General features: G+C 45.4%; 1 protein-coding gene across 1 annotated transcript in view; it reads right to left on the bottom strand.

Moving 5' to 3' along the window:
• The window catches only part of LOC309559816 (UDP-N-acetylglucosamine transferase subunit ALG13-like), a gene marked incomplete at both ends in the record, with an annotated part of 487,662 nt that overhangs the window by 285,938 nt on the left and 185,365 nt on the right, over positions 1–16,359 (bottom strand). Inside the window, 3 exons of the mRNA XM_082263251.1 lie at positions 7,580–7,680; positions 8,097–8,161; positions 11,392–11,500. Coding sequence (XP_082119377.1) covers positions 7,580–7,680; positions 8,097–8,161; positions 11,392–11,500 — 275 coding nt within the window. The remainder of the gene's footprint in view (positions 1–7,579; positions 7,681–8,096; positions 8,162–11,391; positions 11,501–16,359) is intronic.

Genomic DNA, 16,359 nt, shown 5'->3' on the forward strand with positions numbered 1-16,359 from the left:
CCCCAAATGGCAGTGACATGTAGGAACTGAAAACGCTCACCCAGCAGCAATCAAAGATGGATGGAGGAAGTGACATCAGCCACTAGAGGTCCAACACTGCCCTAAGCCACCTAAAATGGATGCCAATAGAAGTCAATGTAAAAAGTCACAGGGAAAATGGCCGCCGTCCTTACTAGGCGGCTGCCCATATCCAAGATGGCTCCCAGACTCGGCGCCAATACAGCAAAAAATGGCTGCTTCCCATACAGGGAGTCAGCCAGGCTGCTCACACCCAAAAGGGCGATCGAAACAAACGGTGCAGATTTTTCTGGAACCCAGGATCTGGCCCCCATGGGAATCCACCAGGGAGACGCCTAGGACAAGGTAAAAAGCCCCCATACCCCCCCATGCAGAGTCTACCGCAGAGCACCCCCCAAAGGGGCAGGGGGGGGGGGAAAGAGACCTTTCAGGGAGGGATATTACAGACACCGCATGTTCTCTGCCCACATACACACACCCCCGCCAAACTCAGATGGCTGTCCTAGGGACACGGGGGTAGCATCACTCACCATACCACGGACCACGGGCTCCGCTCTGATATGGATCACCTCCAACTCTGAGTGGGGGTGCAATCAGCCAAGGGGGGGACGCTTCAACACGTTCCAGAGTTGAGACATCCCAGCGAAGACAAATCTCTCCGTAGGCTTGTCCCCATCTATCGGGGCACCGTCACGGCGAGGCCTGGGCGGACCAATAACCTGCACACGCTCGTTGGTCAGGCTGGGACACCATAAGGATCTAGATTATCCAGTGCGAGGCTCAGCCCGGCTGACGCTTGCAGTCCCCCAGGATCCCCTGACTAACTAGCGATCGTGAGTGAGGAAAATAAAATCAAAAATTTCTCAAAGAAAAAGAAAAAAAAACAGACAGGAGTACCAGCTGGGAAGCCTAGTCCTACTCCTACAGCTAGACAGCAAGAAAACTGATGAGCAGCACTGATTAGATGAAGGGTAATGTCGAGAGGCACAGCCCCCAAGAGGTGTGTCATGGTTTAACTTTTTTTGTCAAGTTTTTCACTACCTAGCCTGCTCCTGCAGAGAGGGTGCACATTACCCAATGGTGAAGGCATACTGAACGGGCTGCAACTGCCAGAGGATGTAAGAGAAATATATATATATATATATATATATATATATATATATATATATATATATATATATATATATATATATATATATATATATAAAATCTGCTGCCCTGTAGCAGTATAACTGCTATGGGGTGGACAGCAAGCAGTTAAAGCCCAAGTTCAAGCAAATAAACTATCCCTTGCAGTTACTGCAAGGGTCAATTGATTGTATAGTTTGTGTTGAGTTCTAGAAAACCGAAATTTAAAGTAGATTTGAATATTGTATTGGTGCCAACATCCCTGATTAGAACAAGTAGTAATTTTTGGTTCCTCAGGCCAGAGGGTGGGACTTTTAGGCCTAAAAGTCCCACCCTCTGGCCTGAGGAACCAAAAATTACTACAGGGTCAATTGATTGTTTATGTTTAGGGGAACAATAAAAATGGATTTTTGTAAAATCTTACCGTAAAATCCTTTTCTCTTAGCTCATCGACAGACGTAGTCCTCGGTGATACACCACCTTCGGGTTATGTTACCTCCGCAGGAGCAGGACTAGACAGGAAATTAAAAAGCTCTGGCCACACCCTAGGGGCAGTCCCAGAGGGTATATCCTCTCTCTCTCTGCCTCAGCAAATCAGTTATGTGAAAAAGCAGTGCTTAGAGAATTTAACCCAACCCAACTCCAAAACAGAGGGGCGGGGACTACGTCTGTCGATGAGCTAAGAGAAAAGGATTTTACGGTAAGATTTTACAAAAATCCATTTTTCTCTAGCGCTCATCGACAGACGTAGTCCTCGGTGATACACCACCTTCGGGACGTCCCAGAGCAGTATCACCACTGAGGGGTGGGAAAATGGAAATCAAATCCCAATCTAGAAGGCCCAACCGGTGCCAACTAGAAGTTTACAATGCTCATCCTTAATGATGAGACTCAACAAAAAAATTTTTCAAACAGAAAAAAACCCTCGAGGTAGACCACCGGTCTCCTCAAATTGCGGCCTGCAAAACTTTGCGGCCAAATGAGGCATCCGCCGATGCCGTCACATCAATTTTATAGAATTTAGTAAAGGTATGTACCGACGACCAAGTGGCCGCCTTACATACCTGGACCACTGACGCCTGATGGCGAAAGGCCCAGGAAGTACTGAGCGCTCGAGTGGAGTGCGCCCTAACAGGGAACGGAGGACTCTGACCCTTAATAGAATAAGCCTGTACCACCGTTAGTCTAATCCATTTGGCAATGGTCGCGGCAGATGCAGGCAAACCCTTTCTGGGGCCATCCGTGATCACAAAAAGTGAATCCGTCTTACGGAATGATTCCGTAGCTTTCAGGTATACCCTGATTGCCCGAACCACATCCAAGGAATGCAACGCATGTTCCCGATGATGCTTGGGCTGAGGACACAAGGAAGGTAGTACAATATCTTCATTCAGATGAAAATCTGAAACCACCTTAGGAAGAAAAGATGGCTTAGGATGAAGTACTACCTTATCCCTATGAATCACTAGGTATGGGGACTGGCATGATAATGCAGCCAGTTCTGACACCCTGCGAGCAGAAGTAATAGCCACCAAGAAGACCACCTTCTGGGATAAAGTAAGCAAGGGAATCTCCCTGATGTTTTCAAAGGGAGGTTTCTGTAGAACCGACAAAACCAAATTAAGATCCCAGGGTGGTAAGGGCGCGCGGACTGGAGGAGCCAGGTGCCGCACCCCCTGGATGAAATTCCGCACCAAGGATTTGGTAGCTAAAGGTTTCTGAAAGAAGATTGCTAATGCTGAAACTTGACCCTTGATGGTGCTCAAGGCTAGCTTCTGCTCAACCCCTTGTTGCAAAAAGGCCAATATTCGAGACACCGAATAGGTACGTGGAGGAAATCCTAAAGATTCGCACCACGCAATATAAGTCTTCCATGTGTGATAATAGACTTTGCTGGAGGTCGCTTTCCTAGCTTTAATAAGGGTAGGAATGACAGAAGTAGACAAACCTCTGTCCTTCAGTACTTGGGTCTCAATGGCCAGGCCATTAAAACCAGCGACTGTAAAGCACGAAGGTAAATAGGTCCTTGAGACTACAGACACTCCCTGAGACGAAGTTCCCACGGAACGTCTGCGACTAACCTGTCCAAGTCGGCCAGGCCGGCTTGAAGAGGCCAGCCTAGAATTTCTAGGACCACTGGCGCTGATTGGATCTGAACCAGGCGTCCCTAGAGGTACCTGGCCCCGACCATCCGAGAAAGTCTGGTCGTTTTCTGTTCCCACACATTTATCAGATACCTGATAGTTATCAGGCAAGGTGATCTTTTCTGGTTGAACCTCAGGGACCGAAGTCACCCGACTAGAGGCTACTTGGCCTATCTGGTCAATCAGATCCGATTCCTGTGAGGTATCGGGACTAATCTTAGGAAAAGGAAAAAGAAAAGATCTATACAGGGAACGGTAGCTACCGCTTCCTGTACTAAAATGTTGGAAGGGAAGAATCGCACCGGTAGTAGTGGTTGATGCTCGATCTAATGTCCTGAATACCGGTGAAAACGTCCCCCCACCCTGAAATTGGGTGGGGGCGCACCTTCAGGCTGTGTACTCCTTTACTTCGGGTTTGGCTGGGTTGGTCCTCTGCTTGTCCGACCAGCCCTTCTTGAACCCTCCTGGAGGAGTCTTGCCTTTCCCGGAAGTACCAGCCGGGCGTCCTTTATGGGCGGTAAAGAAAGGTCCTCGCTTGTTGCGAGGTTCCTTAGCTTTTGCAGCCTGTGGCAAAAAAGTACTCTTGCCCCCGGTGGCATCCTTAATGATTTCATCTAGGTTGGCTCCAAATAGACGATTCCCCTGGAAAGGGAGATTGGTCAAAGTCTTTTTGGAACCTAGGTCAGCTGACCAGCATTTTAACCACAGCACACGTCTGAGGATCACTGCTAACTTAGATGCATGCCCTAACAAGGGAGTAGTGTCCAAGGCTGCGTCACAGATAAACCGTAGCCCTTGTATGATCTGTTCTATCAAATCAGATGTCTCCTGGGGAATATCTTTTCCCCTAAGATCTTGGCGTACCATCTTCGCCCATTCTGTAAGTGTCTGGGAAACTAGACCAATAACAATTACTGGTCTAAATGCTGACCCTATCAGAGAAAAGATAGTGCGGGACTCCGCTTCTATCTTTCGATCCACCGGATCCTTAAAGGACGAAGTGTCCTCCACTGGAATAACCGTGGCTTTATTCAGCCTGGAAATAGGCGGATCCACGACTGGTGGTACCGTCCATTTCTTAATGATGGATTCCTCAAACGGATAGCGTCTAGCAATACGCTTGGAAATAGTAAAGGTACGTTTAGAATGTTCCCATTCTCCTTTAATCTGATTTCCAAAACATTTAGGTACAGGAAAAGCCTTCGCCGTCTTGATGGGCTTATTAGTCCCAAAAGGCCTCTCTGTTTCAGTTACCTCTGCCGGTAAAGCCTCAAGTTTTAAGGTTTCTTGCACTGCCACAACTAGTGCGTCCACCAATGCTTCTTCCTGAATTATAGCAGGAGAAGAAGCGTCCTCCTCACTGTCTGAGGGGGCTTTACCTGGGATAGCAGCCCTTGCAGAGGAACCTGCAACTGCAGTGACCATCTCTGAATCAGAGTCAGAGGTGTCAGATAGTATAGGGGTAGGCGGGGGTCGCTTCCTTGACCCCCGTCCCTGACAGGCCGCCTCCACCCGAGCCACCATAGACTCCAAAATTGCTGTAAATGACTCTATACTCTGTACACCGGCGGGTCCCGAGGCCCCCTCGAGGGAAACAGGTGGGGGAATCTGTGTGGCAGGGTCCATAATAACTCCAGTTACTTCCTGGATGATATAATTCAAAGTAAAGAAAAACTTTTTTTTTTTTTTTTGACCCTCAGCGCCACAAAAAACCCCTTAGTGTTACCTGCTAGGGATCCCTATCGATCGAGAGAGAGAGAGATAGACCCCCAGGCTCACCACTTGATGTTCAGAGTTGAACTGCAACAGCTTACAGCGCTGTCTTAGACAAACAGGAAGTCTTTTGGCTGGCTGCCCAGGAAGAAAGGAGGCGGCTCCGCCCCTCTGTACGCCTTCCGGCGCCTCCCCCAAGCTCCACGAGGTGTAGAATCACCTAAAACATGGCCGCCCCCATGCTGGAGACACGAGGCTACGCCAAAATGGCGGCTCGTGCGATCCAGCAAAAAAAATGGCGGCGGCCTGTGCTGACTAGCGGTGTGCTACAGGCACACAACACTCTCTCTGCATGGGGATATGGCGTGTTTGGCGGTACCGGCCCTGGCGGACCGCATGGCCGTTCGGGAGGCCTGCTATTAGCTGGAGATCTGACTTGGAAGGCAGTCTACATGTCCATGGCTTCTGACTGGTAGGTAGCTTATACTTAACCCATAAGATTCCCAGAATGCCACAGATTACATCTTTAAAACATGTATACAATAGATAGTTAGCTCCCAAACCAAGCCTCCTGGCTTTTGCACACATAAAATCACACTCAAAGTAGGAGGATTTGTGACATGTTATAGGATAGAAAGAAACTTTCTTACCATACAGAGAGGGGCCCGCGTTCACCACAAAACCCGTCAGGGAAAACAGGGGGAACATACTACTCACCATACCGGAACCAGGCGGGCACCAACTCCTGACAGTACCCCTCTCCACCGGGGCGGGAGGGCTGTCGACCGATACAGACGCCGTGACTCATGGTCTTTGGCGTTTCAGCGAGACGTTTAACTCGTGGGTTCAGTCCTTTAATGGGACTTTGTCGCGGCCGACTCAGCGCGGAGCTATGGCCTGCACGCGCTCGTAGGCTGAACTGGGGTGACCACCGGATCTCAACATCCAGCCCGTCGCCCAGTTCAGCTTTCTTGCTTGAAGATCTCACAGGAACACTGGAGAAAAAAAGCTGTCCAAAAATCCTTTTAGAAAAAAATTTCTTGCCAGGACCTAAGATCCCAGCAAGGTATCTAGGTCCTTACTCCTAACTAGACAGAAAATAACTGATTTGCTGAGGCAGAGAGAGAGAGGATATACCCTCTGGGACTGCCCCTAGGGTGTGGCCAGAGCTTTTTAATTTCCTGTCTAGTCCTGCTCCTGCGGAGGTAACATAACCCGAAGGTGGTGTATCACCGAGGACTACGTCTGTCGATGAGCGCTAGAGAAAAGGAGATTTACTTAACCAATCCTCCACTCCTACCCACAGCTAAACTTGTCCCTGCCTCATCTGCACTCCCACGCTCCACCAATCTTAAGTCCTGATGTCATCAAGACCACAGCAGGGTCGATAGTCCTGCAAAGTATGGGAAAGGCACCAAGGGATAGTCAACTGCTAGATTGTGGGGGGGGGGGGGGGTGGACATCACCTGCCACAGGCAGTGGAGGTTCAGGTAACTAAAATAGTTTCTCCTCCCGTAAAAAAAAAAAAAAAATAGAAAGCCTGTAAAAGTTTTGAAAGACTGTAAACACCATAGCACCAAGCTAAGCTTTAAAAGGATTGAATGGAAATAAATAAGAATCTGCAGGCTGCCATTGAATCAATCTCCGTCTTTCGATACCTGCAAAGCTGCCTAATTTAAATACCCATTCATATCAGTTGTCAGGAGGAACATGAGAAAACCTTTACCAAGGGAACATGGAGGCTGCCATAACAGATTTCCTGAAAATGCTTTTGGCCTTGTTGTAATGGGGATGAAATTATTTCAGTACTTTGAGGCTCTAACCTACACCAGGTATGCAGGTCTGGAATTCTGACTTCTACTTGCATGTCATTTGGAGGGGAATTCAAATGAAAGTGAAAAATGAAAGTGATATTAAAGCCTTATTTTTTAAACATGTTCTACTTAATGGTTTTGCACAGAGCAGCGCAGATCATCTTGTGTCCTATGCCAGCGCTCCTGGCTCCTCCCTCCTGCTGGGTGCCCACGCAGCAAGCAGCTTGCTGTAGAGGCACGCTCCCAACCTGCGGCTCTGGGTGTCCATTCACACAAGGGGCCAGGGCTCGGTCCTGCCCCCTCTTTCTCCCAACCGGCTCACTAGCTGTGATTGACAGCAGCAGGAGCCAATGGCTCCAGCTGCTACTAAAAGACAATCAGGAGTACAAGTCCCTGGAAAGGCAAGGCGCTCGTGGACATCACTGGATCGAGAGGGGGCTCAGGTAAGTATTAGGGGGGGAGCTGCTGCACATAGGTTTTTTTTACCTTTATGCATAAAATGCATGAAGGTAAAAAAAAAAAAAAAAAAAAACTTTGCGCCTTTACAACCACTTTAATAAAACCAGATACAGCAAGGCATCTAGAATGTATTAGGAGGAGACCCTAGCAGCCTCCATATTTCTCTCAGTAAAGGTGTGAAAGGTGCTCTTCAAAAATGTATGGTTGAAAAAGTAGGTAGTCATTTAGACTATAAATCAAGTAAGGATGTAGGATCTGCACAGTAAACTTATACAAGATATAATATAGAATGCAATAACTTACTTCTCTGCAAGCTCTTCAATAAACACAGTTACAGAGTTGCTGTCATGTCCAACTTCTTGGATATGGGCATTATAATATCGTCCACCAGGCTCTAAGCGTACCTATACAATTGCAAGCACTAAATATTTAAAGTGTAACTGTACGTTTAATATAAAATGCAACAATCCCTTGTCTTATTAACAAACAGGGTATAGCCATTAATACAAGTCTCAGATGCAGTGTTCAACCATTTCACTGACCTTGGCTGTACACTGGCAGGCAGTGTTTTGTTCAGAAGTAAAAGGCAGCCGTCTCTATTGTACTGTTCACGTGAATTTCCTACCCTACTGAAAATGAATGCTAAGAGGTCTACAACATTCAGGTCAATAAGCCAGGTCCTGTCAATTTGTAATACAAAAAGGAGACTGAAGAAAACACTGCCTGGAGAAGCAAAGATGCAACAGTGTTGAAGGCTTATTTTTGTATAAAATACAGCTACATCAAATAAGTACCATAACAGTCTACATTATTCACCTACCTGACACTTGTCACCCAAACAGTATTGCCTTCCTGCAAAAACCATATATTCAGTTTTTTGGAGTTCTGTGGATCAAAAAATAAAAATAAAATCTGAATTCTATATATGTAATGTTAAAATCCAAGTTAAAGAAAAGTGCAAGAACAGAATTTCTCCAATACCTGCCTTTGCTCATGGGCAAGTATCAGTGGCATATATTCCATTGTTGCAATGCGTGTTGAGCACATAAACCCCAAGGGGGGTGGGGCCCACCGTGCCCTCACACATTGCACAATGTGTGGGGTACACAATTCAGTTCTTTTTTTGCTGCAGCAAAGATTCATTCAGTGCATGTGTATGGGCAAGGGATCAGATGGTGATTTAATTCTGGAGACTGGACCCTTTTTCCAGGGGTAGCAGGACTGTGATGTGCCACTGTGCCCAGACTTTAGCCTCGGCTACCAGACCCAGGGAAATTACAAAACACTGCCCTGAGAACAGCAAAAACCATCATGTGTTAAGGGAGAAAATGGGGGTGAGCTTTGCGGGGGGAGGGCTGTTTGGCTGTACTGTGGGATAGTGGGTCCCTTAATCCTGGCCCCTGAATGCAGCGTCCCTTGCTCCTGGCCCCTGAACAGGTGCCCCAATGTCTACAGTATTAACAGGGTATATGGTGCAATAAGTGTTGTGTGTACATAAAAGTCTATGCAGAACAGCAAAAGGTTCATAAGAGTCCAATTGGAGAATTCAGGGTAACTTTCTGCTGATGTCAATGTGCCAGGTACAGCACCTCTTAAGAGACTGATCTGGTAATATACTATATTACTAGGGAAAGAGAAATCTGGTAATAAGAGAAGAGAAATCTGGTAATATACTATATTTAGATTGCGCCCTGCAAACCGATAAGAATAGCAGGGCACAATCTAAATCTAGTATATTACCAGATTTGATGTGGTAAGAGACAAATGGGAACTAATTGTGACAGTTCAAATCAGCCTCATCGCATAGGGGTCGATTTACTAAAACTGGAGAGTGCAAGATCTGGTGCAGCTCTGCATAGAAACTAATCAGCTTCCATTTTTTTTTTTTTCTTTTTTAATCAAAGCCTAATTAAACAAGCTGAAGTTCGAAAACAATTGGCTACCATGTACATCTGCACCACATTTTGCACTATCCAGTTTTAGTAAATACAGATGTCAGCCCATGCATTTGGGAACAGTCGTCCAGACTTTCCAGGCTAAAAGTTGTAGGCTCCCAATCCCAGATGCATGAGCCGACCGCTCACGGATTACATACAAAAAAAGTGCCATTTCTTCTTCCCATGTGGGTTGCTAATTTACTAGTGTTTATCAATACATTTAATGCTGCACTTTTGTTTGGTTCTCTATCCCTCCCCCCCCCCCCCCCCCCCGATTGTGCTTTCTTGGTGCTGCAGGTGTATTCATCCACCCAGTGTTTCCATCCTTGTCTGAGGTTCCCTGTTGTGGGACTGTCAACCGGGAGCCCTTACTATGTGAGGAGTCTGATGATTTTAACTGTGTCAATGCGAGTTGCCATTTGTCTTTTCACCACAATAAATCTGGTAATATATTACACTCAGTTTGCACCCTGCTGTTTTTACCCCAATGTGTAACGTTGGGCCACGGCCAGTGGTGTCGGCAGGGGGGGCTGACAGGGGCTATAGCCCCGAGTGGGCCCCCAAAAAGCCCAGAGTCTCATGTGGATTGTTTATTATTATTAGCCCCGAGTGTCACTGTCCAATATGGTACTCCTTCTCTTCCTCGGGTCTCTAATGCCTGGCCTGCCCATCACACTGGTTGCTGTTATAGCCTGCCGCTTGGCATCTAGCAACCAGTGATATCACTCCTCACGTGACAACAGCAGGAGAGGCTCCCTGTGTTCAGAGCGGAGAAGGATTTCAAATTCCTCCTCCGCGCCTAGAATTAGCTCCGCCTCCACCCAATTCTATCTTCTCTGGACAGCAGCGCGGATAGTGACAGGCTAGCCGGCCGGGTGTCCACTCCATAACGACTCCACCTGCCAGCACCTGCAAAAGGTAAGTTACTTACCACAAGTTTGGGGGGGGCGGACTCCTGGTGCCACTCCTCCATGACAGGAGTGATCGTGATTTCACTCCTGCAGCTGCGACACTTGTTGAAGGGAGGACTAGGCTTTCTCCTCCCTCCAGCCTGCAGGGGGAGATAGAAAGCTGGCAGACTTTCCTTCCTCTCTCCCCTTGTTATTTCATTTATCACATGACTGCAAAAAGGAAGGAGAAGTTGCCTTAATTTAAGAAAGATGTGAGTACAACTTGGGGGGGGGGGGGGGGGACATGGATGAGGACAGTGTGATGGGAACAGTGTGATGGACAGTGTGATGGACAGTGTGCTGGGGACAATGTGATGAACAGTGTGCTGGGGACAGTGTGCTGGGGACAATGTGATTGGGACATCTGATGTAAAGAGGGACTCTGATTGGGATACCTGCACCCAAACTGTGCTGAGTTCCCGGGTCTGTACACTTGCTGTGCCCATTATGAGGGGTTCCCACCATCCCTGTGCTGGGTTCCTGGGTCTGTACATCTGCTGTGCCCATTATGATGGGTTCCCACCATACCTGTGCTGAGTTCCCGGGCATTGGGCAGGGTGAGGGGGGGTATTGGGTGGAGCTTGGGTGGGACTTACTTTAAAATGTGGGAGGGGTTATCAAATTTACCATCGGGCTGAAGCCCCTGGTCTTTTTTTCACCTAGCAACGCCCCTGGCCACAGCCCCTCCAATATACCTCCATATATATTATGTTGTACATTCCCTATTCAACACTGCTTTATTACATACTATGCATGTTGTCTCAGACCCGGCCGTTTAAGCTATGCCCAATATTGAGCACAATGAAAAATGCGCCCATTTTTTGCCACAGCATGTGCCACACTTTTTTCTCAAGCAGGCCCAACTAACAATCTTGGGACACATACGCACTGCTTTCAGAATATGCCCCTGGCATATTCCTGGGTCAGTCCCTACCCTCAAGGAGCTTACAAACCCTGATATTCATACATACACATACCAGGGCCAACTTAGACAGGAGCCAATTAACCTACCAGCAGGTGTTTGGAGTGTGGGAGGAAACTGGAGTATCCGGAGGAAACCCACGCAGGCACAGGAAGAACATGCAAACTCCAGGCAGGTAATGTCATGGATGGGATTCGAACCAGTGACCCATTTGCTGCTATGTGAAAGTGCCAACCACTACACCACTGTGCCGCCCAATAAGAGAATTGATCACAAATCTACCAATATGTTAGCCACATGCTTTACCTTTTCGGCTGTCTAGCCAGACATCAAATTCTACATTCCTGTAGATTTCTGGGTCAAGAGCTTTAAGCACTTTATATGGGAAAGGCATCTTGTTAGGATTTTCTGTTGTCTACAAAAAAGATTTAACAACTTTAGATATTATGTTGCAGCTGACAGCAAATACTCATCAAAAAAGGTAAAATGTCATAAGGTATTTACCTAAGAAATTGTCCACAAAACAATTAAAAGGGAAAATATATACATCTATATCCCCATCCCATGTAGGCTCAAGATTTGCCGCTATCTGCACAAGTGGGTTTTCTTTTTCCTTTACAGTTCTGCTCATACTACGTACAGTGGATGGATAAAAAAAGTCTACACACCCCTGGTAAAATGCAAGGTTTTGGGGATATAAAAAAATGAGACAAAAATAATTTCAGAACTTTTTCCACCTTTAATGTGACCGATAAACTGTACAACTCCGCTAAAACAAACTGAAATCTTTTAGGTGGAGGGAAGTAAAAAAAAAAAAAAAAAATATGGTTGCAGAAGTTTGCACACCCTTAAAATAATACTTAATGAAGCACCTTTTGATTTCATTACACTACTCAGTCTTTTTGGCTAGGAGTATCAGCATGGCACATCTTTGCCCATTCTTTGCAAAAAAACACTCCAAATCTGTCAGATTGTGAGGGAATCTCCTGTGCACAGCCCTCTTTGGATCACCCCACAGATTTTCAATCGCATTCAGGTCTGGGCCATTTAAAAACGTTAATCTTCTTCTGGTGAAGCAATTACTTTTGTCTATGTAGGTTTTGGGTCGTTATGCTGAAAGATGACATTCCTTTTCATGTTCAGCTTTCCATCAGAAGCCTGAAGGTTTTGCACCAATATTGACTGGTATTTTGAACTGTTCATAATTCCCTCTACCTTGACTAAGGCCCCTATTCCAGCTGAACAAAAACAGCCCCAAAGCATGATGCCGACACCACCATGCTTCATTGTGTGTACGGTGTTCTATTGGTGATGTACAGTGTTTTTGTGTTAACCACTTAAGCCCCGGAAGATTTTACCCCCTTCCTGACCAGGGCCTATTTTGCGATTCGGCACTGCGTGACTTTAACGGACAATTGCGCGGTCGTGCGACGCTGTACCTAAACAAATTGGAGGTCCTTTTTTTCCCCACAAACAGAGCTTTCTTTTGGTGGTATTTGATCACCTGTGCGATTTTTTGATCATGCGCTATAAACAAAAAAAAAAGAGCGTCAATTTTGCAAAAATAGCAATAGTTTTCACATTTTTTTATATGAAATTCCCCCCCCAAAAAAAATGTAAAAATCAAAAATTTTTAACATTTTCGGCCAATTTGTTTTATGCTACTTATGTTTGGTAAAAAAAAAAAAAAAAAAAAAAAAAAAAAAACGCAAAAAGCGTATTTTGATTGGTTTGCGCAAAAGTTATCGCGTTTACTAACAAAGGGAAAGATTTTTGTCATTTTTGTTGGTTTTTTTTTAACGCGTAATGGCGGCGATCTGCGATTTTTTTTGCGGTACTGCGACATTGGGGCGGACAGATCGGACCCTTGACTGACATTTGACACTTTTGGGGTTACCAGTGACATTACTGCAGTAATCAGTGCTATACATATGCACTGTTACTGTAAAAATACACTGGTAGTGAAGGGGTTAACTTTATTTGGGGGGGGGGCTGTGTGTGTCCCTAGGGGCGTGCTTTCTACTGTGATTGGCTGTGGCTTGAGCTGTAAGGACACTGATCAACGGATCTACATAGTAGATCCGTGTGATCAGTGTCTTTACACCGAGGAGAATGACAGGCAGCTTGTTTACACAAGCTGCCCGACTTTCTCCCTCTCCCCCGCCGATCGCAGAGTGGCCGGCGGACATCGAGTCCGCCGGTCACGCGCGCGGGGGGGGGGGGGGGGGTCCGTGACCACGCGGGGGTGCGCGCTCGCTCCCTAGACCCTCACAAGCAAGCGACGTAGACCTACGTCAGTTTGCCTGTGAGGGGCTGACCGCCGACGTAGATAGTCGTGCGGCGGTCGGCAAGTGGTTAATGTTCTTGTAGGCCTCTTGGCAGCCTCTCTGACCAGATTTCGTCTCGTCTTTTAATCAATTTTGGGGTAACGTCCAGTCCTTGGTAAGGTCACTGTTGTGCCATATTTTCTCCACTTGATGACTATCTTCACTGTGCTCCATAGTATATTGAATGCCATGGAAATTCTTTTGTACCCTTCTCCTGATACCTTGAAATCCCTCTGATGCTTTAGAAGCACTCTGCGGACCATGGCTTTTGCTGTTGGATGCGACTAAGAAAATGTCAGGAAAGACCTAGTCAAAAGTCCACAAAGGGACAAGCGGGGGAATTGGGACTATGCGATACCAAATAAAGAAAAAAATGTAATAGAGGGTAGAAATGTAAATATTAGAAATTAAAATTCAAAAAAAGTTTTATTGATACAAAACGCATTAAAATACATCAATGAAAGATCATTGTTGGGTAAGATAAAAAACCATGAAAGCATACAAGAGGACATTAATGTATATGTACGGGAAGGCCCCCGATGTGTTTCAACCTGAAGTTTTCTTCTGGAGTTAGATGTCCACTTTACGCAGTTATCTACAACAATTATATCAAAATAGACAATAACCATACAAGCATTTAAATTGAAAATAAACAATGATAAAACAAAATATGACATCCCATCAAACACTACTTACAGTGAGTAGATCAACATATAAAAAGAAATCTGTATATATGGTCAGGAAACCAACTAAGTGTCAGACTCCAAGAGGACCTCAACAGGATGATAGCCAGGGTTCCCAAAACCGCACAAGGGATCAAGAAGCAAAAAGGCGACAGGGTCTCAAGTTCTGGAAACTTAAACATACAATTTACACAATATATATATATATATATATATATATATATATATATATATATACACACACACACACACACACACATATATACACACATACATACATACACACAAACACACACAGTGGGTACGAAAAGTATTCAGACCCCCTTAAATTTTTCACTCGGTTATATTGCAGCCATTTGCTAAAATCATTTAGGTTCATTCTTCTTCCTCATGAATGTACACATAGCACCCCATACTGACAGAAAAACACAGAATTGTTGACATTGTTGCAGATTTATTAAAAAAGAAAAACTGAAATATCACATGGTCCTAAGTATTCAGACCCTTTGCTCAGTATTTAGTAGAAGCCCCCTTTTGATCTAATACAGCCAGGAGTCTTTTTGGGAAAGATGCAACAAGTCTTTCACACCTGGATTTGGGGATCCTCTGCCATTCCTCCTTGCAGATCCTCTCCAGTTCCAATCTCCTGAAGACAAGATCCTGCTGGCAGCACAATGATTGTGCTGTATATCCTTTTTTTCTTGCAAGTTTGATAAAAGCTCAGCAGGTGATTATCACCAAAACAGGTACTCAAACAGGCGGCCATCACTAAGACAAATGGTGTCGCTACATTTTGGTACAATTCATCCAGCACATAAGTGGTTACATTTATTTATTTATTTTTTTGATCTTTGTAGTACAATACCCCTGATAAATACACTGACTCAGCACCCAACCACAGGAGGAAGCGAGCAGCTCCCTCTGGAAGCTTTGATCCTCATGTGTACATAGATGCCATAGGGGTCCCAAGGGGGGTCCCAGATGAATTCCAAGCTAGGGATCAGGTAAAAGCTGGTTTTGAGTCTTTGCTCCCCATAACCTTCCTGACAACACTGGTCCAAATGGTAAGGTTACTCTAGCTATCAAGAAATTGGAAGATCTGTCATTTGAGTTGAAGAAGAACTCCGGTATTACAGACCCTTGGGATCAATATTTTAGCTGGATGAGTGGGTGGCAGAAGGCGCTCGCCCAGATAGGAGTAACAGTACTGATAATCCTAGTTCTTTTAGCCCTGATTGTATGCTGTATTAAAACATTTGTAAAGAAGCTAATGAGCAAAGCTGTAGACAATAGCACACCTACATTTCTCCACCAAGAAGAAGAAGACCGCCTTATGATGGAAGAGGACAAACCCTTCACCCCTCTACAGTCACTCCCTGTTCATAATTTCACAGTTCTATAGGGTTATAGGGATAGATAGCACCTGACTGCCCTCTCCAGGCTGTATCGAGGGGGGTAGTGAACTAGTTACTGCTCTTCTCTATGTACAGCCCTAAAAAAGTTCGAGGAGTTTGGGCCAGGTGAGTAGGCACTTTAGTATGAGGGACAGAAGAAAAAAATAGCCATTTTAGGGGGGCTTGTGAAGGAATGTGATGAACACTTGTGAATTAAGCAAAATGTCTATTTTTCTATGTGTATTCTTCTCTACTTGTATATATATTTTTCCTCTGTCGTCCTTACTCAAAATGGCCATTACTAGATACCTACTCGCCCCCACCCACCGAGATGGAACGTGAAAAGAAAGATGGAGCCTTGGCACAGTGCCTTCAAAAGAAGATAACATTCATGAACTCGAAAGGGACCACCTTATAACGGACCTGACTAATCAGAAAGCTGCAAATAATCAGTATTATGCTAATATTATGCTTATGACGTACTAACATATGACAACGCCTACTAACTATATAATATACTGTCCATTAGAAATAAAAGTAGTATCATTTACCTGAACAATGTGTGTCAGTCTATGATATCCCCGTGCATGCACTCTAATTACCTATTTAATCAGATCCAGCAGCAAGAAATCTATTTTGAACCTGATTGAGGTTCCTTAACCTTTACATCAGGTTGGATGGTAAACGTTGGTGGACAGCCATTTTTAGGTCTCTCCAGAGATGCTCAATTGGGTTTAAGTCAGGGCTCTGGCTGGGCCATTCAGGAACAGTCACAGAGTTGTTGTGAAGCCACTCCTTCGCGTTATTTTAGCTGTGTGCTTAGGGTCATTGTCTTGTTGGAAGGTAAACCTTCGGCCCAGTCTGAGGTCC

Source organism: Pelophylax lessonae, assembly GCF_965119305.1.
Source record: "Pelophylax lessonae genome assembly, chromosome: 7".
Taxonomy (NCBI): domain Eukaryota; kingdom Metazoa; phylum Chordata; class Amphibia; order Anura; family Ranidae; genus Pelophylax; species Pelophylax lessonae.